At 42.3% G+C, this 22,799-nt stretch overlaps 1 protein-coding gene across 1 annotated transcript; it reads right to left on the reverse strand.

Annotated features, from left to right (window-relative positions):
• Positions 1–370: 370 nt before the first annotated feature.
• Positions 371–22,787, reverse strand: PSMD5 (proteasome 26S subunit, non-ATPase 5). Its single transcript, XM_027550669.1, has 10 exons — positions 22,554–22,787; positions 15,599–15,743; positions 14,468–14,581; positions 12,800–12,928; positions 11,164–11,273; positions 7,281–7,423; positions 6,344–6,535; positions 4,589–4,698; positions 4,046–4,186; positions 371–1,215 (listed from the first exon to the last, which is right to left on the reverse strand). Exons 1-10 carry the CDS (start codon positions 22,724–22,726, stop codon positions 958–960), a joined length of 1,515 nt encoding a protein of 504 aa, XP_027406470.1. The 5' UTR covers positions 22,727–22,787; the 3' UTR covers positions 371–957.
• Between the last annotated feature and the right edge of the window lie 12 nt (positions 22,788–22,799).

Here is a 22,799-nt window from a genome sequence, read left to right on the forward strand (position 1 = left end):
AAAACCTCTGGACTGGTGACTGCTTTGCCATTTAGAGAGCAGAACACTATAAAACAGGTGGGAACATTTTTTGTCAATGAAAAACAAGTGCATCCTTTGTTAATCAGCGAGACAGTATCCTGGTTTAGGCAAAGGGAGCCTTCCACTCTGACCCTGGTTATTAGGAGTCAGTTTCCCTCTCTTTGATCAACTCAATATTGACCTGAACCTCATAAATTAAAGGTCTCAACAACGAGGACCACCAATAACTAAGATGATAGTTTGGGGACCTTTCCAGTTTAGCATGTTATCACTCCCTCCCGCCCAAAACCACAACGGAGTAAAATGCATTGATAAACAGCAAAAAGGGCATCAAGGAACACTAGAAACATCTTCAAAAGATGTATTTTTTATTTTTCAAAGGAATAATAGTAACAAAAAATCAAGAGATCTTATTAAAAGAATTTATTCTTAGTATAGGGAACATAATTTTAAGATTGCATATTACTTGTTTTTCAAAGAACATTAAATATCCAAGACTTTGAAAGTAGAATCAGTAGGGAGAAAAGGAACCCTCTCTCCCCAAAAAAAAACCCGAAAAAAGGTGAGGGGGCAGGGATGAAAAGAATTCAGAAGCAATTTGGTTCCATTTTAGTTAAAGTGAATTTTAAAATAAGACAGAGAGTAAGTCCATGAAATTTCTTTGGGAGGAGAACAAAACTTCCATCTTCTTGCAGAGACTAAGGCAGTAAAAGGAATCTGAGAAACATCTGGTTCAATTATGACTAAGTCTGCCTGCTTTCCTGGTTTTACATTGAGTTTCAACGCGGAAAGACAACAAATGTGGGTGATAAAGTTACATTAGACACTCCATGATAGTTCTGGGGGGCGGGAGCAGCTCTGTTTTGAAGAATACAGATGGAGTCAAATGCCTTAGGAGAAATTTTGGTCAATAAAGGGTCTAGGCTCTGGAAGAAGTCATTCTGCTCCTTCCACTGCTGTTGTGGAAATAGGTTTCACGTAGTACGGACCTTCACTCAGGTAAGTTCTGAGCCTCAAGTAATTTGGGTTCCCAAAGATTTCTGCAATTGTCTTGGAATTGGCAAGTGCTTTCACCAGTTCATACTTAGCATCCTTTGAAGCTTTGTCATGCTCCACGGACCGATCCATCACATACTCTACAAAACCTGGACTGTTAAACATAAGCTTCTGAGCCCAGGGTTGGTTTGCAATGGCCTGAAATGGAAGGGGGAAAAGAACACAATTCCTCTGAGCCTTAAGAAGTTAGGTGTGTTAATGGAATGGCACAAACCTTAGAAAAAAATCTGGTAACACAAACATTAAAAATGTTACTTTTTACCTAAGTAAATTCCTCCTAAAACTCTAACTTAAGAAAATACTCAAAATATTTTTTAAAGTTTTGTATACAAACATGCTCATTACAGTGTGAAAGGTACACTATAAATCCCTTATAGTGGGAAGATGGGTTAGTAAATTATGGTATCTAGCAATAAAAAATTAAAAATTAAGTATATATTAAGAATAATGTTTATAAAGATAGGTAAATCTGTTATATGAAAAAAATAGATCCAAATTACACACATGGCATAATTACAACGATGGAAAAATTAAAGACTAGAGAAGAAAAGACTACCCTAAAGAAACTCATTCACGTGCATAAGAGTGTATTTTTGAGAATGTTCATTGTAGCATCATTTGTGATAGATGCTATCTAAATCTTCATTTACTGGAGAATGACACATTGCGGTTACACAATGAAATGCTGATGACTTTCCAACTGCCTCTTTTAGTACAGACAAATCTTAAAAACAATGCTAAAGAGAAAAAGCAAGTTGCAGAATGATATGAAGAGCATGATAGCATTTGTAAAGTTCAAGAATATTTGAAATACTGTATTTTAAGGATATATGCATAAGCAGTAAAAGTATGAAATCACACACACACTTGTAAACCCTGAACTCATGACAGTGCAAACACTGAGAACGAGAGGCAGCGGAAGTGAGTCAGGCCGCGGCAGCAAGGTGTGACCGTGCGTCTCAACGTATCCCCAATACACAGACAGACTCTAACACCAACGCTGACACCAGCACTGAGACGAAGCACACCAAACAGGTGTGCTGTGTGCTTTAAAAACCTGCTACTTCTCAATCTTTTCCAAATTTAAAAGTAAAGAATAAGCAATTTTTATAATTAAAAATGTTTTTTAAAACCTCACTACTATATTTTAACAAGGAGCAATCAAGTTTACAGCCTGTCTCTTCCCTTCAAAAGGTGCTCCGCAGCCCATCAGCATCAGCATCAGCTGGGAACTTGTTAGAAACTGAGGATCTCAGGCTGTGTCCCAGAGCCGCTGGCTGAGACTCTGCATCACAACAAACCTTTCAGTGTGAGAATCATCAGCCTGTTCAACAATATTTGAGGATAGGGGGGTTTGAAATAAAAACAGCTGCCCCAACCAGTAAATCAAAAATTATTTCTACAACTATGGCTGAATAAGTGAAGCATAAGGTAGAAGACTAGGGGAAAATAAAGCAATAAAGAGACTGGGCTTCCCAGGTGGCTCCATCAATGAAGGAGATGTGGGTTAGATCCCTGGGTGGGGAAGATCCCCTAGAAAAAGAAGTGGCAACCCGCTTCAGTTTTCTGGCCTGGAGAATCCCATGGACAGAGGGGCCTGGCGAGTTACAATCCACGGGGTCACAAAAGAGCCAAACGCGACTTAGGGACTAAAACAAGAATACCAGTGCAAGAGCCAAAGTGCCCATCACAGTGGCTACTAACAAGAGTGAAACAGTCTAAAAACGGCATTCTTGAAGCTGGCAGGTATTCTGTGTTCTTCAAGACGCAGACTGTCTCACATCCTAGAGGATGCCTTCCCTGTCTGGCCGCCCCCTCTCCTATTCCTTCCTTCTCCAGGCCAAGCATGCTACCTGAGATGCCATTGATAAGATTACTAAAGGGCGTATTACCACATTTCCACCAGCCCAGGGAACCACAGTAAGTGCTGAAGCTACAAAGTTAAATCAGATATGGTTCCTATTTTTCAATAAACTCTGTTAACAGGTCAACAAATAAACATTTTCAACAAGTGTAATAAATAAAACACAGAGGCATAACCCTCACCACAACTATTACAATTAACTATGTATTTACTGCCCAGGTCCCTCCACAGACAGGGAGCTACACGAAAGGAAGGCCTTGTCTATTTTGTTCACTGTTACATCCCCAGAACCTAACACAGAAGCTCAATAAATATTTGCTGAATAAATTAGGAAATGCAAAGTAGGAAAGTCAGCACTGCTGAAGTCAACCTTATGAGTTTGGGCAAAGCTTGCTGAAAAGATATCTGAGCTAGCCCTTGGAAGAATAAATAGAAGTTAACAAGCAGAGTCAGGGAAGAGTGCTGCCTGCAGAGAATGTGGAGAAGGCGATGGCGCCCACCCCAGCACTCCTGCCTGGAAAACCCGTGGACGGAGGAGCCTGCTGGGCTGCAGTCCATGGGGTCGCTAAGGGTCGGACACGACTGAGTGACTTCACTTTCACTTTTTACTTCATGCATTGGAGAAGGAAATGGCAACCCACTCCAGTGTTCTTGCCTGGAGAATCCCAGGGACGGGGGAGCCTGGTGGGCTGCCGTCTCTGGGGTCGCACAGAGTCGGACACGACTGAAGCGACTTAGCAGCAGCAGCAGCAGAGAACACATGAAGGTCCAGAGATATGATGGGAGCAGTCTCTTTGTCACCAGAGCATCCAGGACCAAAAGGGAATGGCAGGAAATTAGGCTGTGGGAAGACCAGGGCTAGGACAGTAAGGGCTTGCTTGATGGCAGGTAAGGAATCTGGAGTTAATTCTGTGATCCTGAGCACCCCCAAACATTTGCCACAGCACCTAATAGCTTTCACCGAAACCATCTGTTCACACATTTGTCTCCCTCATTAGTCTGCGCTAACAGCAGGGGGCAGAAACTTATGGGCTTACTGTAAGTACTCAAGTGTTGAAGGAGCAGAGTCCCAGAAGGGCCTCTGGAAAAGAAGAGGCTGCCTACCGTGAACACTTTTAAGGCAGCACAGTGTAGTTCAGGAAAGGGTTGATTACTGATGCCACGGAAGAGCTCCAGTGGGTCCCGAGATAAAGAAGAAAACCAGGACTCTGTCATCCTCAGGAGGTCGTCAGTCTGCTGCTCAGGCTACATGAAACAAAAGGAAAATCTCAAGACATTAGGAGGTGAGGAGACCTGGGTTCAGATCACACCCTGCCATTAACCAGCTGTGTGGTCTCTGCCAAGTCTGGAGCACTCTTCCCCAAACACAGCCCTGACTTCCCCAGATTTGTTTTGGCTTGCTTTTTAATTTTGTTTTGATGGGGTTGATTAAGCAATCTCTAGGGTCCTCTCCAGCTCTAATACTCTATGATTCCACTTTAACTTAAAAAATGTCACTAGTCATATAATGAAGGATATCTTCTTTCACTAAGAGTGAGAAAGATGGCATTTATTTGGTCGAAATTTAGAGTAAGTTAACTAGTATTATACAGATTCATTCTCCCCCAAATATTCCACTGTCCTTTGTTAATTTCCCAAACCACTTACTGGTAAGTAAAAAAGAGATGACAACGCATCCAAACATCTAATCTTGAGCTCTGTTGAGGCATTCTTCGCTTGATATCCTATTTTCATAAGCAAGCGTTCAAAGCGAGTTCCTGTGAAGAAAAACAAGATACTTTTTATTGTGGTAAAATACATGTAACATAAAATTTATCACTTTATCCATTTTTAAAAGGATACATTCACATTGTTGTGCAACCATTATCCCACCCACCTCTAGAGCTTTATTATCACCTCAAACTGCACTCATTAAATAACAACTTCCCTTTCCCCGCTGCCCCATGTCCCCTGGTAACCACTATTCCACTTTCTGTCTCTGTGATCTGACTATTCCAGGTACGCTGTGTAAGTGGAATCACACAGAATTTGTCTTTTGTGCTGGCTTATTTCACTCAGCACTGTATCTTCAAGGTTCCCCGTGCTGCAGTAGGTGTCAGAACTGCATTCCTCTTAAAGACTGAATGACTCTCCTTTGGATGTGTATGCACCACATCTGTTTATCTGCTCATTCATCAGTGCCTTGTTTCTACCCTTTGTGGTTACTGTGAGCAATGCTATTAATAAGCACAGGTGTATCTATTTAAGTCCCTGCTCTCAATTCTTTTGGGTGTATATACCTAGAAGTGGCATCGCTGGGTCATATGGTAATTCCAGGTTTAGTTTTCTGAGGAACCACCATAGTTTCCACAGCAGCTGCACCATTCTATATTCCCACCAGATGTGCACACGCTTCCCATTTTTCACATCCTTGGTATTTTGTCAATACTCATTTTGTTTAAAAAAACAACAATACAATAGCCATCCTAATGGGTGTTAAGTGAACAATGAGATCTCATAATGCAATAAAAGTACAGAGATCTGGGATCAATGGACCTGGATTTGAGTAGCAGCTGCCCCACAATCTGAATGATCTGAAAAACTTTTCTCAACTTCTCTGAGTTTCAGCTACTTTATCTGTAAAATGAGAGTGACAGCAGTGTGTTCTCTGCACTATTGTAGCAGGATTGTATGTTACAGGTACAAGCACCTAGAAAAGGACATATAACATGGATACTAGCTATGAAACACAACAGCACATGTACTAATAATTTTTAACATCTATTTCACAAGGGCTTTAACAGTGTTGTGCATCTTTTGTGTGTGTGGAATTCACACTACCTGCAAGATACCCATTTCACAAGGGCTTTAACAGTGTTGTGCATCTTTTGTGTGTGTGGAATTCACAGTACCTGCAAGACACCCAGGGATGTGCCAAGAAAGTATCACTCTTGGCATAAAATCTTGTAACATATTTTTGTTTACCTTCCTTGACATATAAATATTAAACAAACGTGTCTTTTCATTAAATATGAACAACCCTGAGAAATATTAACAGCTGTTATGCTGTTTTTATATATGAGGAAAATGAAGCCACGAGCAGTGAAGTGAGTACGAGAAGCTGAAAAAGCTACGTCAATGTTAGAACTGGGACATAAAGCCAAGTCTTTCTGACTCCAGACTACAGTCTCTGTACCATGAATACTACTTAAGAAGATGTAGAAGGGAAACAGTATTTGATCCAGCCAAGCTAAAAAAAAAATTCAGTAATAATTATGAGACTTTTTAGGGGTTAGTCGCAGGTCATGGTAAGAAGACTGTCCTATAAAAGCAGCTTCTACAACGAACTTAAGCATAGCAGCAAATAATTCTTATTTTTAAAAAAAGAGCGCCTTAAAGAAAACCAAAACAAGTCATACCAACCTGTTTTCTGTAAAACTTGTTTTCCTTCAACATTGGATCCCAGAATTCCAATCGTGTCCACTGCTACACCAATCATGGTGGGGTCTTGACTTTCTGTCATTTCAAAGACCTTTTCCATAAAGATAGGATAACGCTCACAGATCTGTTGAGGACTATCCATTATGGCCAGGTTTCCAAAGAACTTCACAAACCCTGAAGATATTTAGAAGAATGTATTTTAATAGAGAAAGAAGACAACACAGATTGTGGGCCCCACATTTTCTCAGGACAGTAACAACCTTCAGGCCAGAAAGCGGAGAAAGGTTATGGTGCTGTGCTGCCCAGAAATCAGACAGGCCACAAGAAGATACTGAAGGATCTGTGGGGTCCTGACGGAACAGAGACTCAGGGTGTCAGCTGATCTGAGTCGGAACACTGAAGCACTGTCATCGGAAAAAAGGAGAAGAGAGAACGAGGACCCGTGGAATCAGAGGAAGGCAAGTCTGGAGTCATTTTCAGGAAGAAAATTTTAAACAGAGATGTTCATCAATGAAATAAGCAAGGCTCTCTAAAATAAACCTTCAATTTCTGAACGTGCTCAAGAAAAAGTAACCAACCATGTCCTACAATAGAATGACTAGAACAATTCTATATTAAAGACTTCAACTCAAGCTTTGACAAATCTGTGAAACATACTCTAAATGTCATTCTGGTAGTTTTATTTATGACTCTTTTGGCTGAGGGTCAAGGGAAACATCCTAATGCTCTAAATAGCAACATTTCTAGAAAATCAGAATCAGCAGCATGTGGCTCCCAGAGCAATAAATTCCACTTCATTAAGGGCCCGTGGGCATCATTTAGAGGAAACTGGCTCTAAAGAAAACAATTCTTGGCTTCCCCTGTCAAAGATTAATTCTGAATCAAAACACAGGCTGTCATTTCCACAAGTATTTCTTACCTGGCAAATAGAAGCTAGAGAAAGGGTCTGCATCTGCCCCAACAATTATGTTAGAAATCTGATCAATGACTCCTTCTTGAGCAAGGTACTGTCGTCCATGATGAGTACAGGCCAGCGATGTCACCATTTCTATACAGGTGGCTCTGAAATGCCAAGGTTTTGCATGTGACTGACAGTTTATAAACTGTTTTCATACAGGTTATTTAATTCTTCCCACCAAACGTGAAAGGTCAATGATCCTGGATCTCCTTTTCAGATGAGGACAGAAGGATGAGAAAATTGTAACTTGTCCAGAATCACAATCATACTGTTTTTCCAAGACAGTTATGACTCAAACCGAGCTCTTCTGATTCAAGGCCCACAGCTGCTGCTTGTTTCCATTATGACACAACCCTCCTCAAAGAGTTTCTAAACCTGTGTTTTATTTTAAAATGTCAAACATGACTTTTTTTTAACACAATTACCTCTACCACATATTTAAAAAATAATTCTTTGGTATCATTTAAAGCCTAACCATGAACGAATTTCCTCAATTAACTAAAACAAGTACTTTTATAGCTGATCCTAAGGTATATTAACTGACTACTTGCAAGTTTTTTTCCTATGTCACTAACTCTGATACTAAGTTAAAGAAACTTAACAAAATAATTTCCTTATTGTGAAAGCTCTGAAACAATGTAACTCCAATGCTTTGAGACAGGGTTAACTGAGGACTGGCTTATACATGTGAGTTTAACAAATTCAGTCACGTTTAAAGAACAGAGGACAATCAGAAAATCATTTAAGAAAAGGAAAACAAAGTCCTGTGTACACAAAGGTAACTATAGTACTCTTATAATAGCAAAATATTTGAAACAAACCAAGTGTTTAAGAGTGAGGAGGTACTGGTAAACTGTGGACTATCCAAGGAAACACTTGGCAGATACCAAAGGGGACTCAGGGAGGAGTAGGGAGCTGGGAATAGAGACTGGAATTAACATTTCTCAATATAGAGCCTGTATCAGCCATTGTACTGGTCTCTATGGTTAATTCACTTAATCCTCATTTTCAGAGTTGTCATTGACATTTAATGTTGTAAATGACAACATTTACAGAGTTGTCATCAAGTTCAGTTCAGTTCACTCAGTCGTGTCCGACTCTTTGCGACCCCATGGACTGCAGCACGCCAGGCCTTCCTGTCCATCACCAACTCCTGGAGTCTACCCAAACTCATGTCCATTGAGTCGGTGATGCCATCCAACCATCTCATCCTCTGTCGTCCCCTTCTCCTCCTGCCCTCAATCTTTCCCAGCATCAGTCTTTTCAAATGAGTCAGCTCTTCGCATGAGGCAGCCAAGGTATTGGAGTTTCAGCTTCAACATCAGTCCTTCCAATGAACACTCAGGACTGATCTCCTTTAGGATGGACTGGTTGGATCTCCTTGCAGTCCAAGGGACTCTCAAGAGTCTTCTCCAACACCACAGTTCAAAAGCATCAATTCTTCGGTAATCAGCTTTCTTTATAGTCCAACTCTCACATCCATACATGACCACTGGAAAAACCATAGCCTTGACTACTAGACAAACCTTTGTTGACAAAGTAATATCTCTGCTTTTTAATATGCTGTCTAGGTTGTTTATAACTTTTCTTCCAAGGAGTAAGCGTCTTTTAATTTCATGGCTGCAGTCACCATCTGCAGTGATTCTGGAACCCAAACAAAGATTCAGCCACTGTTTCCACTGTTTCCCCATTTATTTGCCATGAAGTGATGGGACCAGATGCCATGATCTTCGTTTTCTGAATGTTGAGCTTTAAGCCAACTTTTTCACTCTCCTCTTTCACTTTCATCAAGAGGCTCTTTAGTTCTTCTTCACTTTCTGCCATGAGGGTAGTGTCATCTGCATATCTGAGGTTATTGATATTTCTCCCGGCAATCTCGATTCCAGCTTGTGCTTCCTCCAGCCCAGCATTTCTCATGATGCAGTCTGAATATAAGTTAAATAAGCAGGGTGACAATATACAGCCTTGACGTACTCCTTTTCCTATTTGGAACCAATCTGTTGTTCCATGTCCAGTTTTAACTGTTGCTTCCTGACCTGCATACAGGTTTCTCAAGAGTCAGGTCAGGTGGTCTGGTATTCCCATCTCTTTCAGAATTTTTCACAGTTTATTGTGATCCACACAGTCAAAGGCTTTGGCATAGTCAATAAGGCAGAAATAGATATTTTTCTGGAACTCTCTTGCTTTTTCGATGATCCATCAGATGTTGGCAATTTGATCTCTGGTTCCTCTTCCTTTTTTGAAACCAGCTTGTTCTTTGCAAGGAATGATGCTAAGGCTGAAACTCCAGTACTTTGGCCACCTCATGCAAAGAGTTGACTCAATGGAAAAGACTCTGATGCTGGGAGGGATTGGGGGCAGGAGGAGAAGGGGACAAAAGAGGATGAGATGGCTGGATGGCATCACCGACTTGATGGATGTTGAGTTTGAGTGAACTCCGGGAGTTGGTGATGGACAGGGAGGCCTGGCGTGCTGCAATTCATGGGGTCGCAAAGAGTCGGACATGACTGAGCGACTGAACTGAACATCTGGAAGTTCATAGTTCACGTATTGCTGAAGCCTGGCTTGGAGAATTTTGGGGCATTACTTTGCTAGCGTGTGAGATGAGTGCAATTGTGCGGTAGTTTGAGCATTCTTTGGCATTGCCTTTCTTTGGGATTGGAATGAAAACTGACCTTTTCCAGTCCTGTGGCCACTGCTGAGTTTTCCAAATTTGCTGGCATACATGTTGTTGTCATCAAGGAGATGAGGAAAACTCAGGTCCAGAAAGGTTATAATAATCTAAGGTCGAACAGCTACTAAGTAGTAGAGATGCATGCAAACCAAGTCTCTCCCTCATTTTTAAGAGTCCCAAGTTTTATTCTGTCATGCTGTAGTGCTATTACTTAACAATATCAAAACATATGCGTGTCGGGAATTCTCTGTTAGTCCAGTAGTTAAGAGTCAGCACTTTCACAGCCTAGGGCCTGGGTTCAATCCCTGGTCAGGGAACTAAGATTCCACAAGCTGCACAGCATGGCCAAAAGAGACAAACAAACAAACAAAATATATATATATGCACATGGATTCCCTGGTGGCTCAGACAGTAAAGAATCTACCTGCAATGCAAAAAATCTGGGTTCGATCCCTGGGTCGGGAAGATCCCTGGAGAAAGATGTGGCTACCCACTCCAATATTCTTGTCTGGAGAATTCAATGGATAGAGAAGCCTAGTGGACTATAGTCCATGGGGTTACCAAGAATCAGACACAACTGAGTGACTTTCACTTTACTTTCCCTGGTGGTACAGTGGTTAAGAATTCACCCATCAATGTAGGAGACTCAGGTTCAGTCCCTGGATCGGGAAGATCCCATGGAGAAGGAAATGGCAACCCACGCCAGTGTTCTTGCCTGGGAAATTCCATGGACAGAGGAGCCTGGAAGGCTATAGTCCATGGGGTCACAAAAGAGTGGGACACAACTTAGTGACTGAACCACCATATATGCGTGCGCGCTCGTGCACACACACACACACACACACCCATGTGCATGCTAACATGTTAAGCAATACAAAATGACAGTTGCCATGTGGTTGGCACCTTCTAAAGCACACACAGGCCTAAGGACAGGGAATAGTCATTCAAAAGGAGCTAAACTGTCATGAAGGGCTTTGCTAAGTTCCAGTATGTTGTGATTGCGTAAGGTCAGCCGTGTTCTAAACGCCCCTCCTTCAGGACATACATCAGTCAGGAGACTGCAACCTGAGCATAGGATCCAGGCAGGGGAGGTCATGCTAAGTCCTGAGGTTGTCTCCTGGCCCTCCAGAAGAGGACATTCTGCTTTAAGAACTTCCTCCATCAACATACCTGACCAGCACATCCTCACCAGTCAGTTCTCGGAGGAGCTGGGTTACCAACCCACTGGTGGTACAGCAGTTCAGAGACTCTGGTGACACAGAAGAGATCTCCACAATCAGCTGAGAGAAAGAACAGAAAAGGCAGAAAGGTGAAAAGAGCACCAAACTTGTTTGTTAGATGGCATTTAAGTTAAATGCAGGGCTAGGAAGTATATTATACACTGGCACAAATTACATCTATACTTAATACAACTGAATTTTTAAAAATCCGTAATTTGTCTCCACAAGTAGGACAACTTTGTTGAACTCATAAGAAATTACTCTGGCACAGAAACACTCCATATACCTGGGCATATCTTGACTTTTTCAAAAGAAACCATTAATTGGGACAAAAGCCCCTGTCGGCAACAACAAACAGATTGTAAAAATCATTCATTCGTTCATGTATTCTATCCGTCAGTAATTCCCTTACTCATTCAATAAGCATGTTCTGAGCACTCAGCGAGAGATCTAGGACACCAAGGGTTTTAAGCAGAGGAACGACAGAATCGGATTTCGACTCTTAAAAGGTCATTCTGACTATACGTGGCAACAGACTAGCAGTGACAAAACAAACCGGCAGACCTGTTTGGGTGAAAATCCAGTGCTCCAGGTGACAGACACTGAGAGCTTAAGACCGGGGCTGTGGCAGCTACACCAACGAAGAGAAGTGCATGGGTTTGACTAAAACTGACGCAGTGTGATGACTGAATGGATATGTGGTATGGAGGAGATGGCCTCAGAGAATGAGCTGGAGGTCCAACATCCAGCTGTGTGGACTGTCAGACAGGGTCGATTTGTTGCTGCTGTGTCTCTGAGGTGAATGGACAGAATCAGGGCTTTGTTTTGAACATGGGCACAGCCTAGCTTGCCTTCACAAACCCCAACAATTAAAAGTTCAATAGAGGTTAAGGACTCAGGACACCAAGAAGAAATGGCTATATAAAAAGAAGGAAAACTAAGATTCTTACCTGTTAAGACATGCAAAGACTGTTCTGAAGAGGGAGTTAGACTATAGAAGGTTCATTTTGAATACACAGTCTACTAACTGAATGGTCTTGGGTAAATGACTCCATTAATAGCGAGATTAATGATAATGAAGTATAGAGTTTACTGTGAGAATTGAAGACAATATAGATGAGAGGATTTAGCACACTGCTCAGTGCAAAGCTTCTTCTTATTACCACTAGTACACTAATTTTTTCAAAGTGTAATTTCAAAGGTATCTCCTCTATCACATCAATAGTACTTAGTGAAAGTGAAAGATGCTCAGTCGTGTTCGACTCTTTGTGACCCATGGACTATACAGTCCATGGAATTCTCCAGGCCAGAATACTGGAGTGGGTAGCCTTTCCCTTCTCCAGGGGATCTTCCCAACCCAGGGATAGAACCCAGGTCTCCAACATTGCAGGCGATGTAAATATTTTTTATGTGACTGTCTCACACACTAGGCTGGGAGTTCACCTCTACATTGCTAGCGCCCAGTATAGGACCTAACACAGACTATAGACTCAATAAATACATGTCAAATGAGCCACCTTGCCTTTTTATGTCAGCCCTACCGCATTCTGAACTACAGGCACCAGAGAGTGTGCTTTTAGTCTTACCTCATACACTCTATACCGAACAATGTCATTTGTTTTCATGACACTTTTCAAATCATCCAGCAGATTACTTTCAAATAAAGCCTCCAGTCCAGCTTGGGTCAGTGATATTCTTGACAGGGATTTAATGGCCTTATAAGGAAAGAAAATATCTCTTAAGTAGTCAAAATGCCAAACTGTATTTTCTACTTCCTAAGATTGAAGTGAAAATTAGTGTATGGAATGCACTTTATCCAAGGAGCATTCACTACATTTTACGTATAATTACTTATCATTGGAAAAGATACACTGTATTTTCAATAGAAAATAGAAACAGTTTCTTGTCAAGCAACCCAAATAACTTATGTAAGCTCTCTGATGGATAATTTAGACATGTGTATTCTAGAAATAAAAGGGGTTTACTAGCTTTTTTTTTTTTGACAACCATTTATTTATTTGATCCCATCGATACGAGGTTGCAAATTCAGTTACACAAATCATTAATTCTAAACCTTCACCTCTCAGAAGTGAAGTGAAGTCGCTCAGTCGTGTCTGACTCTTTGCGACCCCATGGACAGTAGCCTATCAGGCTCCATCGTCCATGGGATTTTCCAGGCAAGAGTACTGGAGTGGGCTGCCATTTTCTTCTCCAGGGGATCTTCCCAACCCAGGGATCGAACCTGGGTCTCCTGCATTGCAGACAGATGCTTTACCGTCTGAGCCAGGTGCTAGGTGGATGCTTAATATTTTTTTTGGCCAAGCTGTGTGGCTTGCAAGGTCTTAGTTTCCTGACCAGGGATTGAACCTGTGTCCCCTGTATTTTAAGGCAAATTGTTCACCACTGGACCACCAGGGAAGTTCCTTTAATATAGTTATGTATTTAGTTATTTATTTTTATTTGGTCATGCTGGGTCTTCAGTGCTGCTTGAGGGTTTTTCTCTAGTTGGGGCAAATGCGGACAGCTCTTTTGGTGCATGGACTTCTCATTGCGGTGGCTTCTCTTGTTGCAGAGCACAGGCTCTAGGCACACAAACTTCAGTAGTTGCAGTGTGTTGGCTTAGTTGCTCCGTGGCATCCTTTAGTATAGTTTTAAATTTACTTGTTTTGAACTTAAAGATGTTTAAATTGTGGTGAAATACACTAGAGGAAATTGACCAATTTAACCATTTTAAGTAAACAATTCTTTGTCACTAAGGACAGTCACAGTGCTGGACAGCCATTCTTGTTGTGTAATCACCAAGTTGTGTCTGACTCTTCTGCAACCCCCTGGACCGTAGCCCGCCAGCTTCCTCTGTCCACGGGGTTTCCCAGGCAAGAATACTGGAGTGGACTGCCTTGACCTCCTCCAGGAGGTCTTCCTGATCCAAGGATCCAAACTGTGTCTGCTGCTGGGCAGCAGACTCTGCCACTGAGCCTCCTGGGAGGCCCTGTGCAACCATTCCCACTGCCCTTTCCAGAACTGGTCCATTTCCCAGTGAGAAACCATGTCCATAGAACAATTAACTCTCCATGCCCCACTCCCAGCTCGGGTAACACCTTCTGTTTGTGGTATCTCATATAAGGTATTGCCTATTCTTGGTACCTCATAAAAGTGGAATCAAGTAAAAAAAAAAAAATAAATAAACCTTCACCTCTCAATCCAGAAGGCCTTTCTGTTTTTTAGGACATCGTCACTGCATGTAGCTGACTCACCGTTTTAGCTACTGACAGATTCTCTCCACCAATACAATAAACAATTTGTTTCAGTAATTCAGCATTATTTAGAATCTCAGTAACAGCATCAGAATTTTCAACAATCCTTCCAACCTGAAAGGAAAAAAACAATCAGAAATACTCTTCCAAGGCTGGGCAACATGGAAACACATGACAGTCAAATTTCCTTAGTGTACAGTTATTTTAGGAGTTACTGACTATAGCCATGAGTCATTAAAAATTCCAAATGACTCAGATTCATTAAAGTCAAACACACAGATGGCACAGTCACATCTTTGAAAGAAAAAAGCAAAACAGGCGAGTTGAGGTTTGAGACGCCTCAGTGAGTGAACACAGTACAAATCCGAGTTCTGTCGGCTTTCAGTGGTTAATCGAGAGAGCAGATTAAATAACTTCTTTGAGCCTAACTTTTTGTCTGTCAAATAGGAATGCAACACTTAGCTGCAGGATCATAATAAGGATTAAATGAAACTTAAATAGGTAAAGCCAGAGTGTCTGCAAGGAAATGGTTAATGGGTAACTTGATACCTTCCCCTTTTCCTGAATAAATACTTTAGAGGAAAAAAGAACAAACAGTAACTGAACATCTCTTGGATAACTAACTGCTCAGCTTCTGTCCCTTCAAGATAATCCTCAGCAGCAGCTCTTCACCCAAACAGCAGCAAGTTTGGTTACTAGGCTGGTAAGAGTTACTGTCAGTTTGTTGGAATAGTGACCTTTATAATAGTACTTCATTCATGCCACTGTAGTAAGACTTACCATGGCAATCTTTTTTTTAAGACTTGGGGCTCCTTGGAGGAGAGAAACAGGCTTTATTTAATAGCTTTTGTATCAGGCATTTTACCATATACTAACATCTTATGGTAAAACGTCTGACAAAAGCAACTCCATATTTGACGAAAAACTGATTCAGATGGTGCTTACTGGAACCTCTTCAGCTTGCATTCCCCATTTATAATCAGCTACACACACTAGACTAGACAATTCTTACAGACAGAGAGAGCATGCATTTTCTTCACCTCTCTGCCTCTGGCACCCAGCACAGAGCCTGGCCCAGGGCAGATGGTCACTAAATGTTGATTCCATTACGTGCTAGTGAAATATTCATACCTGGGACAGAGTGAGGATTTTTACAGAATCATTAGGGTGAGTCAGTCCTCTCTGCAGGTCAACCCTGAGGTTCCGGGCCACATGAACGGGCTCCAAAGCTTGCAGCAATCTCTCCAGAATGGATACACACAAAGTAGTCTGTTCCCTAAAGGAGACACCATAGATCTCATCAGTTCCTGTCCTACCAGGTAGGAAGTAACAACCTCATGCTAAAGGAAATCAGTCCTGAATATTCATTGGAAGGACTGATGCTGAAGCTCCAATCCTTTGGCCACCTGATGTGAAGACCTGACTCACTGGAAAACACCCTGATGCTGGGAAAGATTGCAGGTAGGAGAAGGGGATGACAGAGGATGAGATAGTTGGATGGAATTACCGACTCAATAGACATGAGTTTGAGCAAGCTCCGGGAGTTGGTGATGGACAGGGAAGCCTGGTGTGCTGCAGTCCATGGGGTCGCAAAGAGTCGGACACGACTGAGCGACTGAACTGAACAACCTTAATATCTGACACCACGCTTAATAAGGCTCTCCTCCGCACAGAGACAAGACCACTTCTACTAATTTATTCAACATTTACTAAGTATCTATTATGTACTATGTTTGTGCTAGGGATATATCAGATCAGATCAGATCAGTCGCTCAGTCGTGTCCGACTCTTTGCGACCCCATGAATCACAGCACGCCAGGCCTCCCTGTCCCTCACCAGTGAACTCCCGGAGTTCACTGAGACTCACATCCATCAAGTCAGTGATGCCATCCAGCCATCTCATCCTCTATCGTCCCCTTCTCCTCTTGCCCCCAATCCCTCCCAGCATCAGAGTCTTTTCCAATGAGTCAACCCTTTGCATGAGGTGGCCAAAGTACTGGAGTTTCAGCTTTAGCATCATTCCCTCCAAAGAAATCCCAGGGCTGATCTCCTTCAGAATGGACTGGTTGGATCTCCTTGCAGTCCAAGGGACTCTCAAGAGTCTTCTCCAACACCACAGTTCAAAAGCATCAATTCTTTGGCGCTCAGCCTTCTTCACAGTCCAACTCTCACATCCATACATGACCACAGGAAAAACCATAGCCTTGACTAGACGGACCTTTGTTGGCAAAGTAATGTCTCTGCTTTTGAATATGCTATCTAAGTTGGTCATAACTTTCCTTCCAAGGAGGAAGCGTCTTTTAATTTCATGGCTGCAGTCACCATCTGCAGTGATTTTGGAGCCCAGAAAAATAAAGTCTGATACTGTTTCCACTGTTTCCCCATCTATTTCCCATGAAGTGATGGGACCGGATGCCATTATCTTCGTTTTCTGAATGTTGAGCTTTAAGCCAACTTTTTCACTCTCTACTTTCACTTTCATCAAGAGGCTTTTTAGTTCCTCTTCACTTTCTGCCATAAGGGATATATATATACTCTCTAAGGCTAAGATATATTCTCTGATCTCAAGGAGATCATTTAATGGAAGACACAGAAAAATAGGCAACTATAATCCAGGTAGATAAAGGCTAAAGGTTAGGGCTGGAAGCTGAGGGAGCTCAGCAAAGAAGATGGGGTTCAGGGAAGACCTCCCAGAGGGTAACACCTAAATGAAACTTAAGAAAACATGGGAGTTATCTAAGAGAAGTGTTCCAGGCAAAGGGGGTGTGAGCACAAAGGAACACACAAAGGAATGAGACAGTGTTATGCATTCAAGGAACCACAGGTCACTTGGTATGATGGGGTGGGAGAGAAGTGGGGAGAAGGATGAATGACAAAAAGTGAAACAGGAAAGATGCACAGAAGCTGGGCTCTGATAGGTCTTTCACGGGCTGCTATGGAATTTAGCCTTTTCCTAGAAAGCAACGGAAAGCCATTAAGTGGTTTTAAGGCAGAGAAGGAACACAATGAGATCTGACTTGTAGAAATCACTGCATCAGTTTTAGAGAAAAACTTTCAGTTAGAAGTTATTTGATGGTGAGAGGTGATAAAGGAGCAAAAACGAGGAAGTAACAGTGAGAAAGGAGAAGAGGGAAAAGATTCAAGAGCTATTAAGGAGGCAAATTAAGCAGAACTTGATGACCACCAGATGCAGATAGAGGTGTTTCACGAGTAATTTCCTTGTCTCTTAATAGGCCGTACAAATAAATGGGCACTCATGTACTATTAACAGGAGTATACAGTTAAACTGTGCCTGTGTAAAAGGGAATTAAGCAATATAGTAATACACGGCTCCACAGATGGCACAGAATCTGCCTGCCAATGCATGGGACACAAGAGACACGGGTTCAGTCCCCGGGTTGGGAAGATCCCCTGGAGAAGGAAAAGGCGACCTGCTCCAATTTTTTTGCCTGGAAAATTCCACGGACAGGGGAGCCTAGAGGGCTAGAGTCCTTGGGGTCGCAAAGAGTCAGACATGACTGAGCACAGCAACACACAGCAATTCAAAGCAAATGAACATATCCTTTCAACTTGGTGACTGCACTTTGCACAATCAAGCCCAAGAGAGTAGGTAATTTTTTTATTCTCAAGATAAGTCAAAACGTATGTCCACACAAAAACCGTACACCAATGTTCATAGACCCTGCTTGCCAGGGGCTGGAGGAGGGATATGAGGGGGAAATAGAGTGATTGCCAATGGCTACAGGTTTCTATGATTAAGCCTCTGACTGTGTGGATCACATAAGAATGGAAAATTCTTAGAGAGATGGGACTACCAGAGCACCTTACCTGTGGTCAGTTAGAACCGGACATGGAACAACCGACTCGTTCAAAACTGGGAAAGGAGTATGACAAGGCTGTATACTGTCACTCTGCTTATTTAACTTATATGCAGAGTTCAGTTCAGTTGCTCAGTTGTGTCTGACTCTTTGGGACCCCATGGACTGCAGCACACTAGGCTTCCCTGTCCATCACCAACTCCCGGAGCTTTCTCAAACTCATGTCCATTGAGTCCGTGATGTCATCCAACCACCTCATCCTCTGTTGTCCCCTTTTCCTCATGCCTTCAATCTTTCCCAGCATCAGGATCTTTTTCGATGAGTCAGTTCTTTGCATAAGGTGGCCAAAGTATTAGAGTTTCAGCTTCAGCATCAGTTCTTCCAATGAATATTCAGGACTGATTTCCTTTAGGACAGACTGGTTGGATCTGCTTGCAGTCCAAGGGACTCTCAAGAGTCTTCTCCAACACCACAGTTCAAAAGCATCAATTCTTCGGTGCTCAGGTTTCTTTGTAGTCCAACTCTCACATCCATACATGACCACTGGAAAAACCATGGCCTTGACTAGATGGACCTTTGTTGGCAAAGTAATGTCTCTGCTTTTGAATATGCTATCTAGGTTGGTCATAACTTTCCTTCCAAGGAGTAAGCATCTTTTAATTTCATGGCTACAGTCACCATCTGCAGTGATTTTGGAGCCCCCAAAAATAGTCTGTCACTATTTGCATTGTTTCCCCATTATTTGCCATGAAGTGATGGGACCGGATGCCATGATCTTAGTTTCTGAATGCTGAGCTTTAAGTCAGCTTTTTCACTCTCCTCTCTCACTTTCATCAATAGGCTCTTTAGTTCCTCTTTGCTTTCTGCCATAAGGGTGGTGTCATCTGCATATTAAGGTTATTGATATTTCTCCCAGCAATCTTGATTCCAGCTTATGCTTCTTCCAGCCCAGCGTTTCTCATGATGTACTCTGCATATAAGTTAAAAAAGCAGGGTGACAATATACAGCCTTGACGTACTCCTTTTCCTATTTGGAACCAGTCTGTTGTTCCATGTCCAGTTTTAACTGTTGCTTCCTGACCTGCATATAGATTTCTCAGGAGGCAGGTCAGGTGGTCTGGTATTCCCATCTCTTGAAGAATTTTCCACAGTTTGTTTTGATCCACACAGTCAAAGGCTTTGGCATAGTCAATAAGGCAGAAGTAGATGTTTTTCTGGAACTCTCTTGCTTTTTCAATGATCCAGCAGATGTTTGCAATTTGATCTCTGGTTCCTCTGTCTTTTCTAAATGCAGCTTGAACATCTGGAAGTTCATGGTTCATGTACTGTTGAAGCCTGGCTTAGAGAATTTTGAGCATTACTTTGATAGAGTATGAGATGAGTACATGCAGAGTATATCATGAGGAATGCCTGGCTGGATGAAGCACCAGCTGGAATCAAGATTGATGGGAGAAATATCAATAATCTCAGATATACAGATGACACTACCCTTATGGCAGAAAGTGAAAAGGAACTAAAAAACCTGTTGATGAAAATGAAAGAGGAGAGTGAAAAGGTTGGCTTAAAACTCAACATTAAAAAAACTAAGATCATGGCATCCGGTCCCATCACTTCCTGGCAAATAGAGGGGGAACAATGGAAACAGTGACAGACTTTATTTTCTTGGGCTCCAAAATCACTGCAGATGGTGACTGCAGCCATGAAATTAAAAGACGCTTGCTCCTTGGAAGAAAAGCTATGACAAACCTAGACAGCATATTAAAAATCAGAGACATTAGTTTGCCGACAAAAGTCGATCTGATCAAAGCTATGGTTTTTCTAGCAGTCATGTATGAATGTGAGAGTTGGACTATAAAAAAAGCTGAACACGGAAGAACTGATGCTTTTGATGTGTGGTGTTGGAGAATACTCTTGAGAGTTCCGTGGACTGCAAGGAGATCCAACCAGTCCATCCTAAAGGAAATGAGTCCTAAATATTCATTGGAAGGACTGATGCTGAAGCTGCACTCTTTTGGCTATCTGATATGAAGAACTGACTCACTGGAAAAGACCCTGTTAATGGGAAAGATTGAAAGTGGGAGAAGGGGACAACAGAGGATGAGATGGTTGGATGGCATCACCAACTCAATGGACATGAGTCTGAGCAAGCCCCGGGAGTTGGTGATGGACAGGGAAGTCTAGTGTGCTGCAGTCCATGGGTCAGACATGACTGAGCAACTGAACTGAACTGAGAAAAGATCCTGAAGCAATATATAGCCCAGAGAAACAGAAAAATATCTAGAGATTGCCAAGTCAATATACAGAGAATTATTCCCACCAGTTGCACTTGGTATCTACTACCCAATTTCCAGTGACACTGTTTTCTACAGTACTGTTCCTTCCAGCAAACTACCTTCCCCGAAGACCTTATTCTTCAAACTCCACTTCATTTCAGTCCCATTTGCATTCCTGGTGTTAACTTACAGTGTGACCAGTGAAAGTCTCTTCATCTATGATATAAAGTGGCTGGACTAGTTGGGCTGTCTAAAAGTTATGCATCTTTTATTTGGCACATATCATATTATGTGCTGCACCCTAGGAGGGATGCAGAGATGAACAAAATATGGGCCCTGTCGTCAAAGAATTTACAAACTAGAATGAAACACATATGGAATTACAACATAAGGCAAAAATATCAAGTATCCTTAAGAGAAATAATCATAATGTCCTTAAGGAGATCTGAGGTCTGTCACTATAACTGGAGTGACCAAGAAAGACTTTTTGGAGGGGAAGGCACTTCATCTGGGCCCTAAAAGATGGACAGATTTGGAGAGAAGGAAAGAAGGTATTTCCGTTAGTACGACTGGCATAAACAAAGTTAGAAAAGTGCCAAGTCATGCTTAAGGAAACGTAATTAGCGCCACACGGTAGCTGCAGCAGGTGAAATATGTGTAGAGTGGAGAAAAGTGATGAGGCTGGAAAAGCAGGGTGAAAATAAACTGTAGGGGTCCAGATGCAAGACTGAGAAGTCCTACTTTTACACCAAAGGCACTGGGAAACCATGGAAAAGCTGGGAGTCAAACAACCTGAGAAGTTCACCGTGGTTGCAACATTGGAAGAACACACCAGAGAAGTAAACTCAGGGATACTGAGAAACCAAACTAAGGCAACAGGTCTAGCAAGAGGGAGAACACGAGGGCCTGAAATAAAACGGACATATAAGAGGGATTTAATAAGCAGGTCTAAATAATGTTGACTAACAGAATTAATGGAAGCATAACACAAATGAAAAAGAGAGACCTCTTAGAAGGTCAGAGCCAAAAAAGTCCTCTGAAATCATCCAGTCTTGACTCAGTGATTCATTCTTTTTTCAAGAAAGAAGGTCACTTTTAAATTTCTGGATCACAAACATTTTAAGTCTTTTAGGTTATCAGATGATCAAATACAAAGCATTTAAAAATCAAATACTACAGATGTACATAAAATTAAAAGTAAAATGCCTTCCTACCATGCTAAGTTCCATTTCCATATTAATAGCTTCTGATGTACCTTTCAGATATTTCTAATGTTACACTGGCCAGTGTTCATGTGGGTGTGAGAGGGTTGTAATTCTTTTTTAAAAATTACATATAATGGATTTATAAACTCCAACAATTTTTTCATTCAGCAATATATATTAGGGATCTATGTCCATGTATATAGAGAGATAGATGTATCTACTCAATTTTTCTAACAGCTGCATACTGCTCCATGTCATATGTCATAATTTAAGAATCTCCTTTTAATAAATATTCAGGTTGTTCCTAGTTGTTTGCTTTTTGCTGTCAACTTCTGTTGTGAATAAACCTGTAGATACAGTACATTTTGTGTGTGAGTATACCTGCACGTTAATTTCTGTAACAAGAATTACTGGATCAAGGGTACGTGAATTTAAAATATCGACAGAGCCTACCAAGCCGCCAGGATAGGACCTCTGCTAAAGAGGAGAGAAAAAGTCAAGGACTTGGATACGCGTTGGAGGAGCCCTCCCTATAGATAGGCACCCTGCCTTTCGCCTCCTATTTCAAGGATGAAGGCAGCGAGTCCAAACGACGCTCAGGGGCACACCTCAGAGCCTGGACTGGAACCCCGTCTCTTGCCTCTCAGCGCTGGATCCTTCCTCTCTGAAATTTCATCTATTTTCAGCCTTCACTGAGACTGGGAAAAGCCTCCCCCGTCACCACCCCCCATCCCCGGCTCCATACTTAGGGGTGTCATTCTCCCCCGCTCAAGCTGCAGGGTCCTCTCACCGATGGTTCTCGTTGAGGAGGGAGAAGAGCGGACCAAGGCGCAGTTCCGCCGCTTGTTCGCGGAGCTCGCTGAGCGGCACCGACTGCAGCAGCGACTGCAGAGCGCGCAGCTCCTCCAGCGGCGCCTCCAGCCGCGAAACCTCCCTCAGCAGCGCCAGCGCCTGGGCCGCCATGATGCCCCCTCCCGCCAGGGTTCTCCAGTCAGCCCGCCCCGCTCCTGGTTCGCGGGGCGCTTCTTCGAGCCTC

This window comes from Bos indicus x Bos taurus, chromosome 8 (assembly GCF_003369695.1).
Source record: "Bos indicus x Bos taurus breed Angus x Brahman F1 hybrid chromosome 8, Bos_hybrid_MaternalHap_v2.0, whole genome shotgun sequence".
NCBI lineage: Eukaryota > Metazoa > Chordata > Mammalia > Artiodactyla > Bovidae > Bos > Bos indicus x Bos taurus.

Excerpts from the sequence above, each read along its gene's own strand:
- PSMD5 (XM_027550669.1), bottom strand. The coding sequence starts at position 22,726 with ATGGCGGCCCAGGCGCTGGCGCTGCTGAGGGAGGTTTCGCGGCTGGAG. Across the intron at positions 15,744-22,553 it reads CTCCTCAACGAGAACCATCG|GGAACAGACTACTTTGTGTG; the intron begins GTGAGAGGACCC and ends TGTCTCCTTTAG. Across the intron at positions 11,274-12,799 it reads TTCGGTATAGAGTGTATGAG|CTGATTGTGGAGATCTCTTC; the intron begins GTAAGACTAAAA and ends TCTTTCTCTCAG.